We start from the raw sequence: 19,323 nt of genomic DNA on the forward strand, positions 1-19,323 counted from the left end.
ACAAAATAGACTAAATCCAACCCTTATCATAAGACAGACCTTATCTTTTTTAAAAGTGAGGATGCTATGAGTTACAATGAAATTTCATGTATATTTTGACAGACTTTCTTATATCTCACTATTACAAATATTTTCAAAATGCAAGAATACATTTTGTTTTCACCTAATCCAAGCAGATCAAAATCCTCTGCAAAACATTATAAAAAAAAAAATCCTCCAAACCAGTAATCTTATCCCACCTGCACCACTCTACATGCACGGTATAATGAGACATGTGCCCCAAGGGCAAATAAAAAATAATAATTAATTAAATAATTTTACCCAAAAAAAAATCCAAATTAGATACCATCTTTCGATGAACATAGTAACGTGTTTAATATCTTCCCTATGTATAATCAAACTTTTAAATCTATTTTTTTCAGCTTAAAGACATGATTTTACCTAAACTAACTTTGCAAACCTTTAATACCCTCAAAATCAAGATATCAAGTTCAAATGATTAAAAATGGTAAAATACTTTTTTGGTCCTTAAACTTGATCAAATTGTAAAGAAATTTTTTTTTTCAATAGTTTAGAGACAAATTTTTCATTAGTTTAAGAACAAAAAATAAAGTTTTGATAAAATTTAAGGACCAAAAAAGTATCTACATCCATTTTCATGTGCCCTATTATAGTTTCTCTTTCTTTTTTCATGGCTTTGAATTTAGTGGCTTTCTCACTTTATCTGTCATCCCATCTTTCCACTTAAGAAAACTCGCCATCTCATTCTATACAAAATCATGCTTGGCGAATAGCCGTATAGGTAAAAACTTTGCTTCTTGAGCACATGTTCAAATACTTCCAGATACTGACCTTATTGTGAAAAGTTCAAGATAGTGTAATTCAAAGAGAGAGAGAAGAAAATTGTGCATCTAGTTTGAATACAAGATATGATGTATAAAATTTGAGCAAAATATACACGTAAATTGCCTATCACAGATCTGTACAACTACACTGGAACCTGAAGCTGAAAATTTGAACTTCCAACACAGTTCCAGATTCTGATGAATTCATCTCTACTCCAACATATGCCCAAAAAAAGCCCAGGAGATGTGTGGCAAATATCCATCAAGTAATCAAGGGACATGGATGTAGGGCTTCCTTTCACATTGCACGCTTGTATTAATGGGGCAGCGGCTTAGTTGAATTACAAAAGTATGTTAAAAATAGGGGTCCTAGCCTGTAACACAACCAAGGAAATTAATTAAAATATAACAGAAGAACAGCTACAATTTAGAGTTTCTTATGACTTCTCCCTACCTCTGTATGGACTGGCTTCCTACTAGCAATTCTAATCTTAAAGTTTGAGATTAAAGAAAATATATATATATATATTTTTTTTTTTTTTTAAAATCCTCCATTACAATTAAAATAATAATTATGATAGGCTTGGGAGAGAGAGTATTCCAGCCAAGAAACATCCCTAGAAAAATAAATCATGCAATAGCATTTTCTTAACATATGCTTTAAGTGATTTGCAAAGGGTGTGAATTACTTCCAATCAGTTTTGAATTCTTACATCTCTTATCAACTCAGTTCATGATGCAGGACAATCAAGAGAAAAATAAAAGAACAAGAAAATTAAAAGATAAAAACTTAGGGGTGCTTGGAATCAGCACCAAGAAAAAAAAAAAACTTATAGGAATCAGAACCCAACTATTGGAAAATCTCCAATATGTCATAAATCAATCGTCTAATAAAACATACATAAACCACCTGAAGCCTTTATATAGAGCTTGCAGGAATAAAAATTCATAAACCATATAACTAACTCTAAACTAATAATAATCTAAAAGGCTATCCTTTTTTGAAGACAAGGATAGACCCTTAGACCTCTTAAAGTCGTTTCTTTTCGGTGCTTTGTTTCTTTGGGCTTGTATTTGGGGTTGTACGAGTTGTATTTCTTTGTCTAAGTTTTTACTCTCTCTTTCTTTTAGCTCTTGATTTGGTTGTATTTTTCCTTGTTCAGAGTGTTCACTATCGTGAACATGATGTTCAGTTTTTTCAATAAAAGTTTTATTACCTATCAAAAAAAAAAGGCTAATCCTTATCTAATCATCAAAACCTTATTTGAACTCAAAATAAAATGGAATCCTAAACTATCTAACTAAATAAGAAACCCAATCTAATAAGGTGTACCGTCCTCATCAGTTCATATTTGACAAATCTAGAATGCAAGGGTATATAATAAATTTTAATTGATCATTATGCACTAAATTAAATATTCACCGATATATATCTGCCATATTAAATACTCCCAAGGGCTAATTATTTACAAGCAATGATATTAAAGACAATGACCACAAGTATTCCAGCTTGATCTTCAATATTGTTCTTGGTAAACAAACCCATTTTCATGGAAGTATTTGTGCTTTAATGAAAGCAACTGTTTCTTTAAACTAAAATCTTTGTGCATAGGACCCAATTGATGAACTTAAAAAGATTTAAGTACCCAATTATATGTGATTTCAGGTATCTCTCTAGTATCCTACGTGTGTGTACTTGAGCAATTTCCTTACCTTCTAATAAAATATATTGCCAAAAAATAATAATAATAATAAGCTAAGGTACCTGATTAAAAAGGTTAACTAATTCCAGGGCTGTGACAAAGAGACACTTGGTGTAGATGCTTCCAGTCCTTGTTTGGCATGAATAGCAGATTTGAGCACATTGTATTGCTCCATCACGACATTATAGACAGCTTGTGTGTATAGGTCCTTAGCCTGCTAAGGTGAACAGCCAGCTCTTTAATAATCAATCAAAGTAAAATCACATAAATAATGTGCATGAAGCTCTTTGGAAACCAATACGAGAAAGACCAGTATACTAAATGGAATGTAAATTTCAGGAACCATATATTAAACCAGGTAAGAGAGAGACCAGTATACTAAATGGAACCAACCTCTTCGGGGTTTTCGCAGGCAGTGGCAATATCAGAGAAGCTGATGCCTGGTGACACTGATAATCCAACCCCATGAAATGAGATGACTCTTTTCTCTCCAATTTCCTTTTCTACCTGGAAACAACAAATATTCTTCACAGCAAACAAAAAATATAACAGAGAAGATGCCAAGTCAAAGACAAAGGGATACCTGGAGTGGAGGGGGCATTATGTTGTGGCACAATAATGCCATTGGATATATATGCCCTGGGGTACCAGAGTGTTCTACTAGCCTTCTCATATTGTCCACTGAAGAAGTATCAAAGGGTGCCTGACCCCCTTATATCAGTATAGAAGAATTTAATGACATTACAAAAAATGGAAATAAATGGGATAACATGTCATACAAAAAGAACTCCAAATATATATATATGAACTAACTTCTTTGGCCAGATAAATAACATATTAACTTGTTAATTGATTGCTTGTGTAGTTGTGATGGGGAAACTGTGGACCATCTTTTGCTCCACTATAACTTTGTGTGCATGCTTTATGGAGTGAAGTTTTTTTGTTGTTTGGGATTCAGTGGGTGATGCCCAAGACTTTAGCCTCTCTACTGTTTGCTTCGAGGAATTGGTTGGGGAAACAGTTTTCAAAATTTTGGAATATGGTATCAGCGTGTCTCATGTGGTTAATTTGGTAGGAACATAATATACGTATTTTTGAAGATATTGAGAGCCCAATAGATCTGGTGAAGTCTTTGCTAGTTGGGACCTTGTTTGATGGGTCTCGTATTTGGGGTTTTACCCTTGGTCTAATTCTTCCTCAGGTTCTAGAATCAATTGTTTTCTTTTCTCCCATCATTGGGAGGTTTACTTTACTTGCATCTCTCAAAGAAGGTTACCTAGAATTTTAGCAGATCACTTTCCTATTCTGTTAGAAGGAGGGAATCAATAACATGGGCATAGACCCTTTCGTTTCGAAAACATGTGGTTAAAAGCAGAGGGTTTTGTGGAAAAGGTGAAATCTTGGTGGGAGGCTTATTGGTTTCAGGGGACTCCTAGTTATATTTAGGCCATGAAGTTTAAAGTGCTAAAATCGGATTTAATGCAATGGAATGAAACAGAGTTTGGCAATGTTTCAACAAGGAAACAGAAATTGTGGAGGGAGTTGAATGATGCACGAACTGCAAAAACTTTTTTTTTTTTTTTATATTGGAAGTCAACTGTATTTTTACTATTGGTCCATTGGAATTATTTTAGGTATAATTAGTTAGACTATCATAGAGCATTTGAAGGTTAGAGAGGCCTTCAACGGAGTTGAAACTATTCCTTCTGCATGCTTTGTTTGACTGAATGGCTGTGTTATTCAACCATTCATGTTCTACTTTTCTTGCTTTCATTGGTAGTTGGTCATTTTCTTGACTTGGTAGCTATCTTTAGTATATTTCTTGTCTATTGACGGACTCTTTTTTTATTTAATACAATTTTATTATTCATAAAAAAATAGCTAATTAGGCTACTACTATTCTATCTAATTTGCTAGAGTCAATATTATTTTCATAATTCAATAAATGGGCTTTGGCACACATCAATTAGTGTTAAGAGTTTAGTCCTTGGAGTGTATATAAGCACTGTACCCCAATGCAGAGAGCTTGACCTGATTCATGAACTTCCATTGAAATTTTCAAATGGCTTGGTGGTGATTTCAAGCAAACCTAAGTGGTGAAACATAGAGTTTTTCCTGCTTTTCTTCCTAAATCCCTAAACAACTTCTACAAACCTTGTTCGGCACCCTACCAGGGTCACAATGAAACTAACATTAAATTCCAATATATTTTTACCTAGACGTATCTTTTTTACATAGACGTATCCTAAAAGGCATAAGAAACAAACCCAAATATATTCGCAAAGAAGTATTGAAGATGAAAAAACTTACTGGATACCAGTCTTCTGTGTGAGGATACGGTCGGTCCCTCCCACCACTCGGAGCAATCCATATAAGTTGTGATCCACCCCTGTATCAGGAAGCACCTAAGTGATAGAAGACCAGAATGGAGATTTTCCAGAATTTATAGAAAATCGACCATCAAACTAAGAAGCATGCTCTGTATTGAAGTCATATAAGAGAATAAACACAATAAACATCTAGACACTCGAGCAACAATAACAACTTCCCTACTTCTATAAGCAATAGTAAAAAATTATATGCTCTAAGTTGAAGGATCAGGATGAGCTCAGATAAAGCCATAAAGGGACAAAAAGGAGATCATTATACCAAAAGATAGAAATCAACAGAGAAAGTATGTGTGAAGGTGTATGTGGGTGAAAGCGTATTGCTTATACCTAATCAACAATTCCAAAACTTTTTTTTTTATAGGTAATCAAAGATTTATTTCATAAAAAGGACACCATGTTCAGTTGTTCACAATGGTGAACACTTAGAACTTAAAACGAATACAAGTACCTTAGGAAGAGATACGAATAGAAAGAAGAAATTCAGAAATGGAAATACATTGTGCAAAACCCCAAATTTTACCCCACTTAAATAAGGTCCCAACTAGTATAGGCTTCAAAAGATCAATTGATCTCACAATATCTTCAAAAGTACGATTATTACGCTCCCGCCAAATTAACCACATCAAAAAAGCTGGAACCATCTTCCAAATATTAGAGGAATGCTTCCCCGGCCAATTCCTCCAGCCAAAAAGAAGGGAGGCTACTATCTTTAGCATCACCCACTGGATTTCAAATATCAAAAAAACTTCACTCCACAAGGCATAAGCAAACTTACAATGGAGTAGAAGATGATTCACAGTTTCCTCATTACATCGGCACATGCAACACCAATTAACCAGTGGTAATCGCCTAAGAACCAGATTATCAATGGTAAGAATACTACCCCTAGCTATTGTCCATAAAAAGAAAGACACCCTTTTAGGTACCTTTGTACTCCAAATGTTCTTCTAGGGAAAAGAAGTGGAAGAAGAGCCATCCGGATCAGCTAGCAAGTTATAGTAAGAGCAAACATCAAAGGCACTAGAACGATTCAACTTCCAAGTCAACGAATCATCTCTCTCACCCCTTGGCATATTAGAATAAAGATGCTTAAGCAGAGAATATGCTCTCTCTACCCCCCTTTCATGAAAAGCTCGATGGAACTGTAAATTCCAGCTTCTATTACCCCCTTCTAAATTAGAAACAACCAAATCAGAAATCCAAGCTCCTTTGGAAACAGCACAAGCAAACAGATCTGGATAGAGATCCTTTAGAGGGATAGGCCCACTCCAAGGGTCATACCAAAAACGAATACGGTGGCCTTTCCCTCACAGCATACTCCACCTGTCTAAAGAAACTCTCAGCTCTTGCTCTAATATTCTTCCACAGTCCACAACCATGGGTCCCTCGAACATCCCTAGTACACCAACCCCCACTATCCACTCCATATTTGGTTGCTATAACTTGATGCCATAACCTGTGATCTTCTTTCCCAAAGCACCATAACCACTTATCAAGCAAGGCTTGATTAAACAACCCCACCCTCCTTATCCCCAAACCACCTTCCTCCATCGATAAACAAACTTTCTCCCACGCGACTAATTTAGAAGTGCTAATCATATAAACATTACACTTCATTGAATGAAATATGAAGAAAATATAGTGGATTGGTGTTGTAAGTGTCAGTGTAGTGGGCAGACTGTTGACCATCATTTGATTAATTGTGAGGGGGCTTATTAGTTATGGAGTTCTATTTTTAGATCTTTTAGTGTCTCTTGGGTTTTACCATAGAGGGTTTTTGATCTTTTGGTTGGGTGGAGGAACTGGTTAGGGAAGTATTGTCAAATGTCAAACATTTGGAATTTGGCACTGCTGCGTATGATGTGGATCATTTGGAGGGAGCATAATAATCATACAATTGAGGGCTTGGAGATTACAGGGGATCAGCTCCTAGCCTTGCTCGTAGGGACTTTTGATGCAGAACAAGTAGGAAAATGGAGATAAAAGATGCATAAAAGGAACAAACAAAACAAATCCTAGGCTTCACCGCCTAGAATCTGCCAACAAACCCTAGGCATCACCACCAAACAAAGAGAACAAAGAAGGAGAAATATTCTTAACTCATCATAAAATTCATATTCAAACTCATCTGCCTCTTCTCGATTACAGGAGTACTAATTAAATAGGATTTAGACATTACACCAATATGGAAAACATCTAATTAAACCCCTTAAAACCCTGAAGATTAATAACCAAATTCAAAAACAAAATTCAGTGCAAATTAAAGAATAAAATTTTGGCTCCCTACATCAACTTTGTTTGATTGGTCTCATGCTTGGGGACTCACCTATAGTGATTCCATTCCAATGTTTATAGATTCTCTTTTTTATTGTACATAATTTTTTGTTTATAATTCTTTTCGCTACTACGTGCCGCATGAAGTAGTCATTTTTGCAAAAAAATTTCTCTTACTTATAAAAAAAAAAAAAGGGTTTACTCTGAAGAAAGACAAGAATGAGTAAAAAATATAAATGGCAAAGATACCCATGATGACCAGAAATAAGAAATAAAATCCAGTTGTACTTATTCCTTATATGCACAGATATCATATCCATGATTTCAATCAGACAAACAGAGCAAAGAAATAGAGATACCTTAAACGTAAAGCCATTTCCTTCAAACTTCGCGTGTTTGCTTTTCTTTTCATCTCAACAAGCTCAGGAATATCAGTCAAGTGCTTTTTCGAGTACACGCATATAAGATTCCTAGGAAAATTTAAAAAGGATGATAACATAAAATTCATGAAACTTTAAATGGGAACTGGAGCATGATAACTATATGATATATCTACAAATTTCAAAATCACCTTCCAATACTGAAGGGTTTGCAAAGAGGATCTATTAAAACTCTATCCCCTGCTACATAGGTCTGCAGTACATGAAGTACAAATTTGTTATGCCAACATTTCCAAATGCACAACAATGGCATCTGTATTTGAAAGGGGAAAAGAAAAGTTTCACCATGTTCTCAGCAATACGTGGGTTTGTTGCTTCAAGCAACAATGCAATGATAGCAGGGTCAGCTTCAGTTTGGTGGTTTGACATCAAGACAATATTGTGACCCTGCAATCAATCATAAGAGTTACTTATTACATCCCAAAAAAGCCACTTCTACATCAAGAAATATTTGAAGATTAAATACTGGCAAGCATAAAAAAATACTTTAAAAATAAGCACATATAACAGGCCATTAAACAAGCAGATAATTCTTTATGATGTTCTATTTCTTCACCCATCACTTGAACAGGCATTGATCAATAGAACTGTGAAAAACATATTGGGACTGGTTGAGACAGCTAGCAATAGCATATAGCATACCAGAGAAACATCTGGGCACTCTTACCATCCAAATCTCACACAACTAATGCACAAAAGCAATTGGGACAGCTAGCATCAATGCTAAATGCTAGCCTTAGTCTCATAGCCTAGAATAGTAAAGGAAGCACATTGCAGAAAGATTCTAATTATGAAAGTCCCCCACACAACTCACACCAGTTACTTTGAACAGTTTAAGCCTTTAACCCCAAACTAACCAACCAAGAACAGCTCTCAATTTCATAACACAATCAACCCATAGACCAGTGGAACTAAACAAAACCTGCAATGAAAAGCTAATGTTGGTTCAGTTTTTTTGATAAATAATAAACTTCATTGATAGAAATAACAAATACAAAAAACAACGCAAACAAGACGTGTACCAAAGAAAGTATGAGAACAATAAAAAAACTAAGTGTAAAACTACATCTATAAAGCATATCAGACAAAGAATTAAAAGAGAAGAGACCCAATGCATATGTCCACCCTAACAGAAGAATGAAATCTTCAAGTCTTGAATCGATCTTTCGGTTCCTTCAAAAATCTGAGCATTCCTCTCCCTCCATATACACCACATCAAACAGTGGGGGACCATTATCACCCCATTTCTGTCTTCTAAATTTGCCTGGCCAACTAGCTAGAAACTCCACTACATCCTTTGGCATAACCCAAGTAACCCCAAAAAGTGTAAATACCATACGCCACAACTCTGGCTATTGGACAATGCGAGAGTAAATGATTAATAGAATCCCCTGCCCTCTTACACATGCAACACCAGTCAATAACAATAAGCCTACGCTTCCTCAAGTTATCATGTTGGTTCAGTTATTGAAGTAGCCTGCCTAAAAATTTTCCTTTTCAAAAACGCTACATGGTAAAAAGTAAATACTGACCACATTGAATTTTTCTTCGATTTTTCTTTTTGGAGTCATGCACATACCCTATGTTCATCATACCCAAAATCATCTATAAGACTTCAGCATGCACATCTACTTACTAGCTTAAACAGCCCCCATACAAACACATAAGAAAAAAGCACAACATACTAGGAGGAAGCTACATTTTTTTAACTTGGCAAGAAAGAGATAACTGAAAAGAATTCAACTATTAGCTGCAGCGTATACAAAAATAAACTGGAATATTGAAAATAGGAACCTGCTGAAGCTTCTCTTCCATTTCATAGAAAAGGGAAATGTTGCCAACATATGAATTTCTGCATCAAAGACTATAAAGTCAGAGCTAAGGTAAACACTAGGGGCCCCAAAGCACATGAAATTCTCAATACATGTTGATTGCAAAACAGTAGCCACTGGTTTCAGTATTAGATTACAAGTTAATTATTCCAGTAAATTCCATTATAAGTAAGCAGGATAAGAACAGAAGACTTGAAAGAAAAGAGAACGCTAAACTTTTACAACCATTAAAGATGAGAAGCTGAGTACAGTGCTGTGATGGAATACAGAAATAGACAACTAGCTCTCAATCAGAGCAAAGATCTACAGGAGGATTCACTGTTTCCAACTTAATCATCTAGTGTGAATCTGAGATTATGCGATATCTACGCATACTACAATGATCACTCATATGATGAGAAAGCTAGACAGAAGCCTACTTAGGGTGAGTTTGGCATCAGTTTTAAGTTTTAGCTTTTAACTTTTAACTTTTAACTTTATGTACAGCTTTTTAAAACCTCACTTTTTCCCGCTTTTACTCACAATTTCAAATTTTTTCAAGGTACAAGTATATACGAGCACACTTTCAGCAAAAAGCTAAATAAGCTGTTTTCAAACAGACCCTTATTATGCAGATGGAGGGTATTCAAATCCCAAAACCACTACCAAGACATGCAAACCACAACCAAGCAACATCAGCTTTTGCGTTTTGTTGTACCTTTTTAAGACAACTAAGAGGCATCACAATATGTATTTATGTAAATGCTTGCATGCTCACAAATATGGGCACTCTAAGCATTCTAGAATTGGTCTAAATCCTAAGGAGTTTAAAAATACAAAGCTGCTACATTATCACTCTGTTATCTAAACAACACATTGGATTAGTCATACTTATGACATGAACATTATATTGAAAAAAAAAAAATCTAAAAGAAGAAAAAAAGTTAATCACAGAATCCACCCTAAACTATGGGGACACTTCCAATGTCCACTCTAAACTAGAAATTATTGCAATAACACCCTAATTTGATATTAATATGCAATTTCCATTTCACCATCCAAAATCAACATAAAAAAAAATAACAAATTAATGGGCTAATTTGGTTGTGAGTTGCAGAAATATGTCAAAATTAACAAATCAATTCCCATTAATTTTTTATCTTCACCTTAGAGCCCACTAATTTGCTAATCCTAACATTGGTGATGGAGGACATTACAAATTAATCTCAAATTAAAATGTCAATTGCAAAATTGTATAGTTTAGAGTTTAAAGTGGATAGTCACAATTAACACCAAAAAAGAAAAAACCAACCAAACAAAAAATAATGAAATAAACAAAAATGGTAAGAGATTAAAAAGGAGGTGAACAAATGTGCAACTCATTACTAGATCATAGAAAGCAATAAAATAAGAAGCAAATAGCATACATGAGTTATGTACTTCAATACATATATATGAACTTGATCCACTTAAGATCCTAAGCACACTCAGATAATAACTCAACAATACCATTTCCCAAGTAACGAGAACTAATTTAAGATCTTATAGCCATCAGACATAACTCCCAACAAATAATCTCTACATTAAGCGTCTTTGTTTATCATACTTAAAGACCACATGTACTTCATGAAACAACAGATATTCAGCAACCGCATGCATATTAATATAGAGGAATGACATATTACTGATATGAACGTGTAGAAAAACATAAAACGAGTGAAGTCTTCAATTTCAGGTAGTTGATTGAAAACCAAATCAAGATTTGTCAACAAAACCATATGGGGAAAGAAGCACTAATTGTCACCTCACCTGTAATCAACTAAAGGACGGATATAATTTTGACCAAACACGTAGTAGTCAAAAGGTTCTCTCAGTGCTTCGTGAAATGGTTCGAAGACAAAAGGGTCCTGAAAAAGTACTATAATATTTCATACAAAGGATTCATAAAAACTGATAACTTGTATCCAATATCTGACTTGTCAAAAAAAAAAAATCTGCAGACTGGAGATGGACATATTTTTTAAGCTATAAAAACATAATGATAGAGTAAATAGTTAAAAATTACCTCAACATCATAGAACATACGATCAAACGCAATAGCCATATTTGACAGTACTATCTCATCTGCCCTTGGATTTCCACTTTGGAAAACCTGAAACATGACAGCTCACAAATTTAACTTTTTAAAAAAAAATTATTGGTAAGTTACATAAGCACCCATTGGGTCCTTAACCTTCCACCTGTTCTTAAAACGGGGAAAGGTACAATTTGAGCTATAGCTCATGAACACAGCATGTTGTACAAGGGTGCATCAGTATATTAAATTTGCAGGATATAACCCTAAATGAGGAAAACTTGTCTTTGTCCTTGTAAAGGAAATTTGAAAAATAATCCTACACTAATTGCATGTTCTCCAACATTCAGAAGTTTTAAATAACAATAAAGCATGAAACCAAAATACAATTTTAACTAGAAGTAGCATTAAATGCAACAAAATAACGAGAACAATCATTGGTACAGCAGTCAAGGTCACATAAATTATCAAATATTTGACAATTTACAATAAAAAAGTAGCATTACAGAAGCTTCAACTATGGAACTGATCATGACATTATCCGAATTGATTAAATATGGATATTATGATTACAGGGTGAATCATTTTAAAAAACCATGATTGCCATGGCCTTTACCCTCATTAGTTAAAAGCATAATTGACTAATCATAACTTGTGACAAAAACAGTAGAAGTAAACTGTTGATGCAGTTGCATAAACAGACAAGCCCGCCAAAATACATGTCAATCACATATGCCATAAACAAAACTAATCGACACTGGCCAACATTAGGAAATATTGGAAGATCAGAAGAAAACTTCAAGCAAATAGATTTAAGAATTAGCATATCAGTTACTTTTTGTTAATCATATACAGGTCACATGATCATGAGAAGGTGTAGAACGATGAAGGAGACTTTAGGTCCAGCTTTTCTAATAAGTACTAACCATCTTTCAGGTAAAACTTAGTTTTTTTAGGTTATTTGAAGTCTTAAACTTGTTTTGCACGTTCTCCATATATCAATCACTGCATATTTGCCTTAATGTTAAAAAGTATTTCATTTGTGCGCGCACACACACATATGGGCTGCCACAGAGTGTCAACTAGAATAGAAAGTGACTTCTTTCTTAATCAAATGAACTTGGAAGAACGGGAAAAAAAAACCCCTTTATTTTGAAGTTTTAATTGCATATTCAAGCATTCATTTAATATCAAGAAGTATTACTATTTCCTCATTCATGATTGCATAGTATTTGCTCCAATTATAAATGACATGCTAGAGCTGAAAACTATATTAAAATTGGGAGTTAGATTGTATATTTAGTTATGTACAACTGAACGTTGTACACAGTATACTGCCATACACTTCTTTATCCCCAGAAGATAGGAGTTAGATTGCATATTTAGTTATGTTCAGCTGAACAATTGTACACATTATACCACCACAAATTTCTTTATCCCTGGAAGATAGGAGTTAGATTGTATATTAAGTGATGTACAACTAACCAATTGCATACAGTAAACCACCATAAACTTCTTTTTCCCAGGAAGAAAGTTAAAGCATAATGCCTATGCATTTTACTTAAAGGGAAAGGAAGAGAAAAATACCAGTGGTTCTAGAACATATATGAATTTATACTGTAAAAATGAGTAAAGGAATATTGATTTATTACTGCATTTTTATAATTGTGGAACAATTCTTCCATCCCCAAAGCAACAGTTGAAGGCAGTCATGCACATATATGGGCCATAGAATGTCAACCAGAATAGAAAGTAGTTTCTTTAATCAAGTGAAATTGAATAAAAGAAAAATACTCTATTATTAAGTTTTAATTGCACATTCAAGCATTCATTTGAATCAAGAAGTGTTTATATTTTCTCTTTCACGACTGCATAGTATTTTGCTCCAATTATAAGCAACAAACTAGAAGCTATAAACTATCTTAAAATTGGGAGTTAAATTGTATATTTAATTACGTACAACTGAACAATTGTACAAAGTACACCACCATACACTTCTTTTTCCCTGAAAGATAGGAATTAGATTGTATATTTAATTATGTACAACTGAACAGTTCTACATATTATACCACCATAAACTTCTTTTTCCCAGGAAGAAAGTTAAGACATAATGCCTATGCAGTTTACATAATGGGAAAGGAAAAGAAAAATACTAGTGGTTCTACAACATATGTGAATGTAATCTGTCAAAAATGAGTTAAGGAATATAGATTTATTTACTGCATTTTTATAATTGTGGTACAATTCTTCCATCCCCGAAGCAACACTTGAAGGCAGTCTTCCTGTTTCTCTTTCCTTCGTAATTCCTGCCAGCAATTCTGCAGAAAAATTTCAACATAAGTCATTAAAAAATGTAGGAGATAAGAACAAAAAATAAATAAATAAATACAGAGACCAGAAAATCTAGAAAAGAAAAACAAAAACGCCTAGCATCCACTTTAACCATCCATGAATAATAGTAGTATGAAAAGGTTGCTTTGGCAGCTCTAGAGGTTTGAGACAAGGGGATCCGCTGTCTCCCATGTTATTTTTAATTATGATGGAGGTGTTTAGTAAGATGGTGAAGAGAATGGAGGGGGCAAGATTACTTCGTGGCTTTAGGGTAGATGGCAGGAGGGGTAGAGGGGGAATGTGTTTTGCATTTGCTGTTTGTGAATGATACCATTTTGTTCTGTGAGGCAGTGGTGCAGCAAATCCTACATATTCAATTGTTGCTACTTTGTTTTCAAGCTGTGACCGGTTTGAAGGTGAACGTAGCTAAGAGCGAAATGGTTCCTATAGAAGAGGTAAATAATGTGCATGCTTTGGCAGAGATATTGGGTTGTAGGGTTGGGTCCCTGCCTATGACTTATCTTGGTATGCCATTGGGGGCGTCCCATAAAGCCCCCTCTATTTGGAACCCTATATTAGAAAAAATTGAAAGAAAGTTAGCAGGTTGGAAGAAATTGTATTTGTCAAAAGGTGGCAGACTGACATTGCTTAAAAGCTCATTATCTAGCCTCTCTACTTACTTTTTACCTCTTTTCACCATTCCTACACATGTGGCAAACAAAATTGAGAAGCTACAAAGGGACTTCTTGTGGGGTGACACTAAGACACATTTGTTGGGTTGGGATAAGGCGTGCATGCCTATGGCTAATGGCAGTTTGGGTATTAGGAAGTTAACCACATTCAATAAAGCCTTGCTTGGAAAGTGGCTTTGGCGCTTTGGGATAGAGGAGAATAGGCTGTGGAGGAGGGTGGTAGCTTTGAAATTTGGGGAAGAATGGGGGGGATGGACCTCTAAGTTGGGAAGGGGTATTCATGGGTGTGGTCTGTGGAGAAGTATTCGGATGGGATGGGAAATGTTTCACAAAAATGTCCACTTTAAGGTTGGGGTGGGGGTTAGAGTGAAATTCTGGACAGGCAGATGGTGTGGAGACCTTCCTCTCTAGTTGGCTTTTCCGATCTTGCACACTTTTGCTACAAACAAGGAAGCTTCCGTAGAATCTTCTTTGTTATGCCAAGGAGAGGGGAATAGGAGAACTTGGGATGTTCGCTTCATTTGGGGGTCCTAATGATTGGGAGGCAGATGTGATGGATGAGTTCTTCCGATTCTTGGCTTCCAATCAACCCCTTGTAACTGAGGGTGATCGCATGAGATGGAAGTTGTCAAAGAAAGGAGATTTTACTATCCGCTCTTTTTATCACAAGTTACATGGTTCTTCTCCCATTGTCTTTCCTTGTAAAGGCATTTGGAAGGTTAAGGCACCCCGGCATGTCTCTTTCTTTGTTTGGACAGCGGCATGGGATAGGATTCTCACAGGAGATAATCTGAGGCTTAAGGGCTATGACTTCGTTGATTGGTGTATTATGTGTCGGTGTTGTGGGGAGACAGTGGATTACTTCTTGTTACATTGTGGAAAGGCTTATCAGTTGTGATGCTTTGTCTATAGAATCTTTGGGATTTCATGGGTCCCCTCTGGTACGGTGTCAGATCTTCTTTTTAGCTAGTGAAATTGGTTGGGGAAGCGTTCATCTCACATTTGGAATTTAGTTCCATTGTGTCTGATGTGGTGTGTTTGGAGGGAACACAACCGGTGGACATTTGAGAATTTGGATAGATCCGATGACCAAATGCTCGCTCTCTTTTCTGGTTCCCTTTTTTATTGGGCTAGGGCTTAGGGACTCACATCTAGTGATTCTCTTCCGCTCTTCCTTAGCTCTCTTTTTCTTTGTTCTTAGTGTTTTTCTTCTTTTTGTTTGTACTTTTCTTTCTTTTCTTGTACATTTGATATGCTAGTGTTTTTTGAATATACTTGTTTCTTACCTATCAAAAAAAAAAGCTCCATCAAGCTTCACTCCACAGCCCTCACCCTCAAATGGATGGCTATTGCCTTGTAACAAAACACAGAGGAGAGGCCTTATGGGCTAGTTTATCAGTTCTACCAAATCTCCAATGCCAACCACAAAGAACCACATTGTCCAAGCTAGTAACAACCCTCAAAACCAAGGTAATCCAAGTGCATTCACAACTGACAGGCTAAGCAGTTTATGTTCATACCCAAGAGCATTCTATTCATTTATTGTGAATGAGTTAACTGAATTTTTCTATGTCCTCAATAACTTAGATAGATATCGAATAGTGTTAATCAATGATTATTTAAACTGTCCCCTTATTTATTCTCATCTCTCGATGAGCCAAAATACTGAACAAAGTTGGCTTCATGAACCTCCCTTCTTTATTTATTTTTTTTTTTTCCTTGTCTAACCTCTGTTAGAAATTAATTACTTTCCATTTTTATGTGTTATCATGACAAACCGAGAGAAAATTAATAAGAGTAAGGGCCAGTTGGGAGGGCTCAAGAAGCTGCAACTGCTTTAAAAAAGCAACCCTTGATCTGGATTTCAAACCTAAAGAGACCAAGCTGCTTTATGAAATCAACAAAAAACTAAAACACCCTTGAGTTACCAAACAGTCTACCAGTAGCTTTTGCTAATTAAAAGCTCAAGCACTATCGGAGAAGCCCAACCAAAAAGGCCTAGAGGATGGGGACAGTTTTTTTTTTTTTTTTTTTGGAAAAGCAAACAAAGGTCAACTTTCTTCAGGCCTCTAAATCCAGAATTGAATACATGGATCAGCCTGGTAGAAGTCAAGATTCAATAAACCAACCTTAGACGTTTTAGTCTCAGACCCTAGCGCATGGTACAACAGTTACAGAAACAGACTTGAATGTATTCCCGACAAATATGGTAATGATATGTGCAGCCACTGTAAAAGAAAAACTTCATAAATAAATTATATATATATATATATATATCTTAATTTATTGGGTAAAGTGTCAGCCTGAATTATGGCTAAACAAATAACCAAACATAGACAATATTCGGGATAAAATAGGATCCACGCCCAAAAAAAGTAATGTAAGGTCCAACTTACAGGCTGTATTTGTTCTAAATAATTTTCTTAGTTATAATTGAAGATGTAAATACTTGAATAGGTTTATTCCCACATTTCCCTGACATCCACTACAAAATAGCAAGCTTTGGATTTTTTTTTTTTTTTAAACAAATAGAGCAAGGTCTGATATCACCTAACACCTATCACCTATCACCAACCCTTTCTATAAGCATCATCGATTTCTCAGTCCTATATTTCAATTTAGGACAGTATTACTAAATGTTAAATCATACAATGATTTATATCCATGATTAGAATAACCACTAATACACAATACAACAAAGTGTGACTCATAAAGTAGAAAGTATAGCAAAATATTTTCTGACAAGTGGAAGTTCATCCCCTTTTGAAACCCACATGAAAAATTCTCTGGCATAAATGTCATTTAATTCAAAACTCTCTCTCTCTTTCTCTCTCTCATCTGTCATAAAATCCAAGCAGAACTCAAGAACCAATGGCTCGTACTAAAAACTCTCTTTACCCTGATGAACCAACAAACTAAAAACTCTCCCATCTATCTCTTGGAATTCAAAAATTATCAACTCAAAAAATGGCCCCTTGTTACCGGACCACTCATTATGGAGAAATGCAAATTAAGCGATCTTGGGGCGATGGACACAAATCAATGCTAAGATATACATAAATTACTAACTTAAATAGCACGGCCTCTTAAGTATAGACATGTATCGCATTCATGTTTATACTTAAAAAGTAATAAACAATGTATAAGAAGTACACAAAAGGGAATTCTGAGATAGGATTTACATAGATTTTGATAGGATAAGACATCGGTGTATTTCTAGAAACATATCTCTTTATTAAATCAAAAAACATCGGCGTAATGATATGCACTTTTCAAACAAAATCTCTTCATCTTCACTTAACATATTAGGCTTTTTTTTCTTTTTTTTTAAATTAAAGATGTAGCATATATTTATAAAATTCAACATATCTTTATTTCTTCCTATGCCTCAAAATGTGAATTTCAAAATGCACTCTATTTTACGAAACTAAGAGGAACTGAATATGAATTTGTCATCTCTGGACAATGATAACTAATTTATAAACAGAATCAATTATTTGTTAGTTACAAACACTAATCTGGTGCAACCGCATTTAGTTGCGTAACTGTTGATAAGAACTCGAAACGATACTGATAGAACACTGCAGTGATGCTACTAACCCAAAAAAAAAAAAAAAAAAAGGAGAAGTGAGAGTAAAGAACAAAGAAAGTAATTAAGAATCTCAGTCTTTGTTAACTCCACCACATTTTTCTCAGCAGAAAAGAAAAGAGAAAGTAAAGAAATAATTTAGGCTGGAAGAAAAGAAAGAAGAGGGAAGCGAACCTTGTTCAGTGGTGGCATTGAGAAATGTGCGGGAGTCCTTGCTGGTTTCTCCGGACGAAGTAGTAGCCGCGGGTGGCGGCGCCGGCGACGAGGAGGAGGAGGAGGAGGAGGAAGACTCCTTGTCCTGAAGCATCTCCGCCGTGGCACTAGCTTTAAAAGAATGAAAAAGAGACGGAAATGGTTGTCTCCGAGTACAGAATCGCACAGAAAAAGAAAAAGAAACCCTAGCTTTGGGTGTGGTTGTGGATGTGAAGAATGTGGTGGTTGGCGGAGAAGAAGAGAGGATAAACATATTATTATTATTATTTTTTTTTTTTTTTTTTTTGTGGAGAGAAAAAAATCGGGGAAGAGTTTGGATTTGTTTCTACTTTCTAAAAGGTTGCTTATGTGTGTAGATTTTGTAGTTTGAAGATTGATTGAAATTTGATAGAGCGAAAGAGAAAGAGAGAGAGAGTGATGAGACTACTACCACTGGACTCACACTCTGGGAGACTAGTAATAATAGACACCACAGAGCATAGAGTTTGGGATTGGGATTGGCGGGCGCACGTGCTTTTTTTCTTTTCTTTTTCTTTTTCTTTTTCTTTTTCTTTTTCTTTTTTTTTGTCTAATATTATAATTTTTTTTTGCACTTTTAATCCTTATATTCTGCATCTTTTTTTCATTTTAGTTCTTACATTTTCATTTCATAACTTTTAATCCATAAATCAATTAACGCATTCTATTTTAGTCCTTACCATTACCCACTTAACAAAAATTACTAATGTGGCAAACGGAGCGCACTTTTAGCACATTAAATGATGACGTAACCAATAAAATAATATTAAAAAATATCACGTCAGCATAAAATAATTATTAAAAAAGACACATAAGCATCCACATTAATTTTTGATTTTGAAAATTAATTTATCTATTTTAACAAAATAAAAAATGAAAAATACAAAATTAGAACCTAAAATACATGAATTTAGATCTGTCATCCTCTTCATCAAAAAGACAG

General features: G+C 34.9%; 1 protein-coding gene across 2 annotated transcripts; it reads right to left on the reverse strand.

Annotated features, from left to right (window-relative positions):
- Positions 1-799: 799 nt before the first annotated feature.
- LOC126707975 (glycerol-3-phosphate acyltransferase, chloroplastic) lies at positions 800-18,808 on the reverse strand. 2 transcript variants are annotated; one of them, XM_050407751.1, is made up of 13 exons: positions 18,324-18,808; positions 13,758-13,855; positions 11,529-11,615; positions 11,273-11,370; positions 9,447-9,504; positions 7,938-8,039; positions 7,784-7,845; positions 7,572-7,682; positions 4,859-4,937; positions 3,132-3,251; positions 2,942-3,055; positions 2,611-2,765; positions 800-1,219 (listed from the first exon to the last, which is right to left on the reverse strand). In XM_050407751.1, exons 1-12 carry the CDS (start codon positions 18,613-18,615, stop codon positions 2,628-2,630), a joined length of 1,359 nt encoding a protein of 452 aa, XP_050263708.1. In that variant the 5' UTR covers positions 18,616-18,808; the 3' UTR covers positions 800-1,219; positions 2,611-2,627. The 2 variants fall into 2 exon arrangements, with proteins under 2 accessions (XP_050263708.1, XP_050263710.1); XM_050407753.1 differs by having other exon boundaries at positions 2,611-2,762; positions 18,324-18,807.
- Between the last annotated feature and the right edge of the window lie 515 nt (positions 18,809-19,323).

This window comes from Quercus robur, chromosome 12 (genome assembly GCF_932294415.1).
Source record: "Quercus robur chromosome 12, dhQueRobu3.1, whole genome shotgun sequence".
In the NCBI taxonomy this organism is placed as follows: Eukaryota; Viridiplantae; Streptophyta; class Magnoliopsida; order Fagales; family Fagaceae; genus Quercus; species Quercus robur.

Bases quoted from the DNA above. Each gene is read 5' to 3' on its own strand.
- LOC126707975 (XM_050407751.1), bottom strand. From the start codon at position 18,615: ATGTTTATCCTCTCTTCTTCTCCGCCAACCACCACATTCTTCACATCC. The intron at 11,371-11,528 runs GTAATTTTTAAC...GTACTTTTTCAG, and splicing joins GTATGTTCTATGATGTTGAG to GACCCTTTTGTCTTCGAACC. The intron at 2,766-2,941 runs GTTGGTTCCATT...TGTTCACCTTAG, and splicing joins CCTGCGAAAACCCCGAAGAG to CAGGCTAAGGACCTATACAC.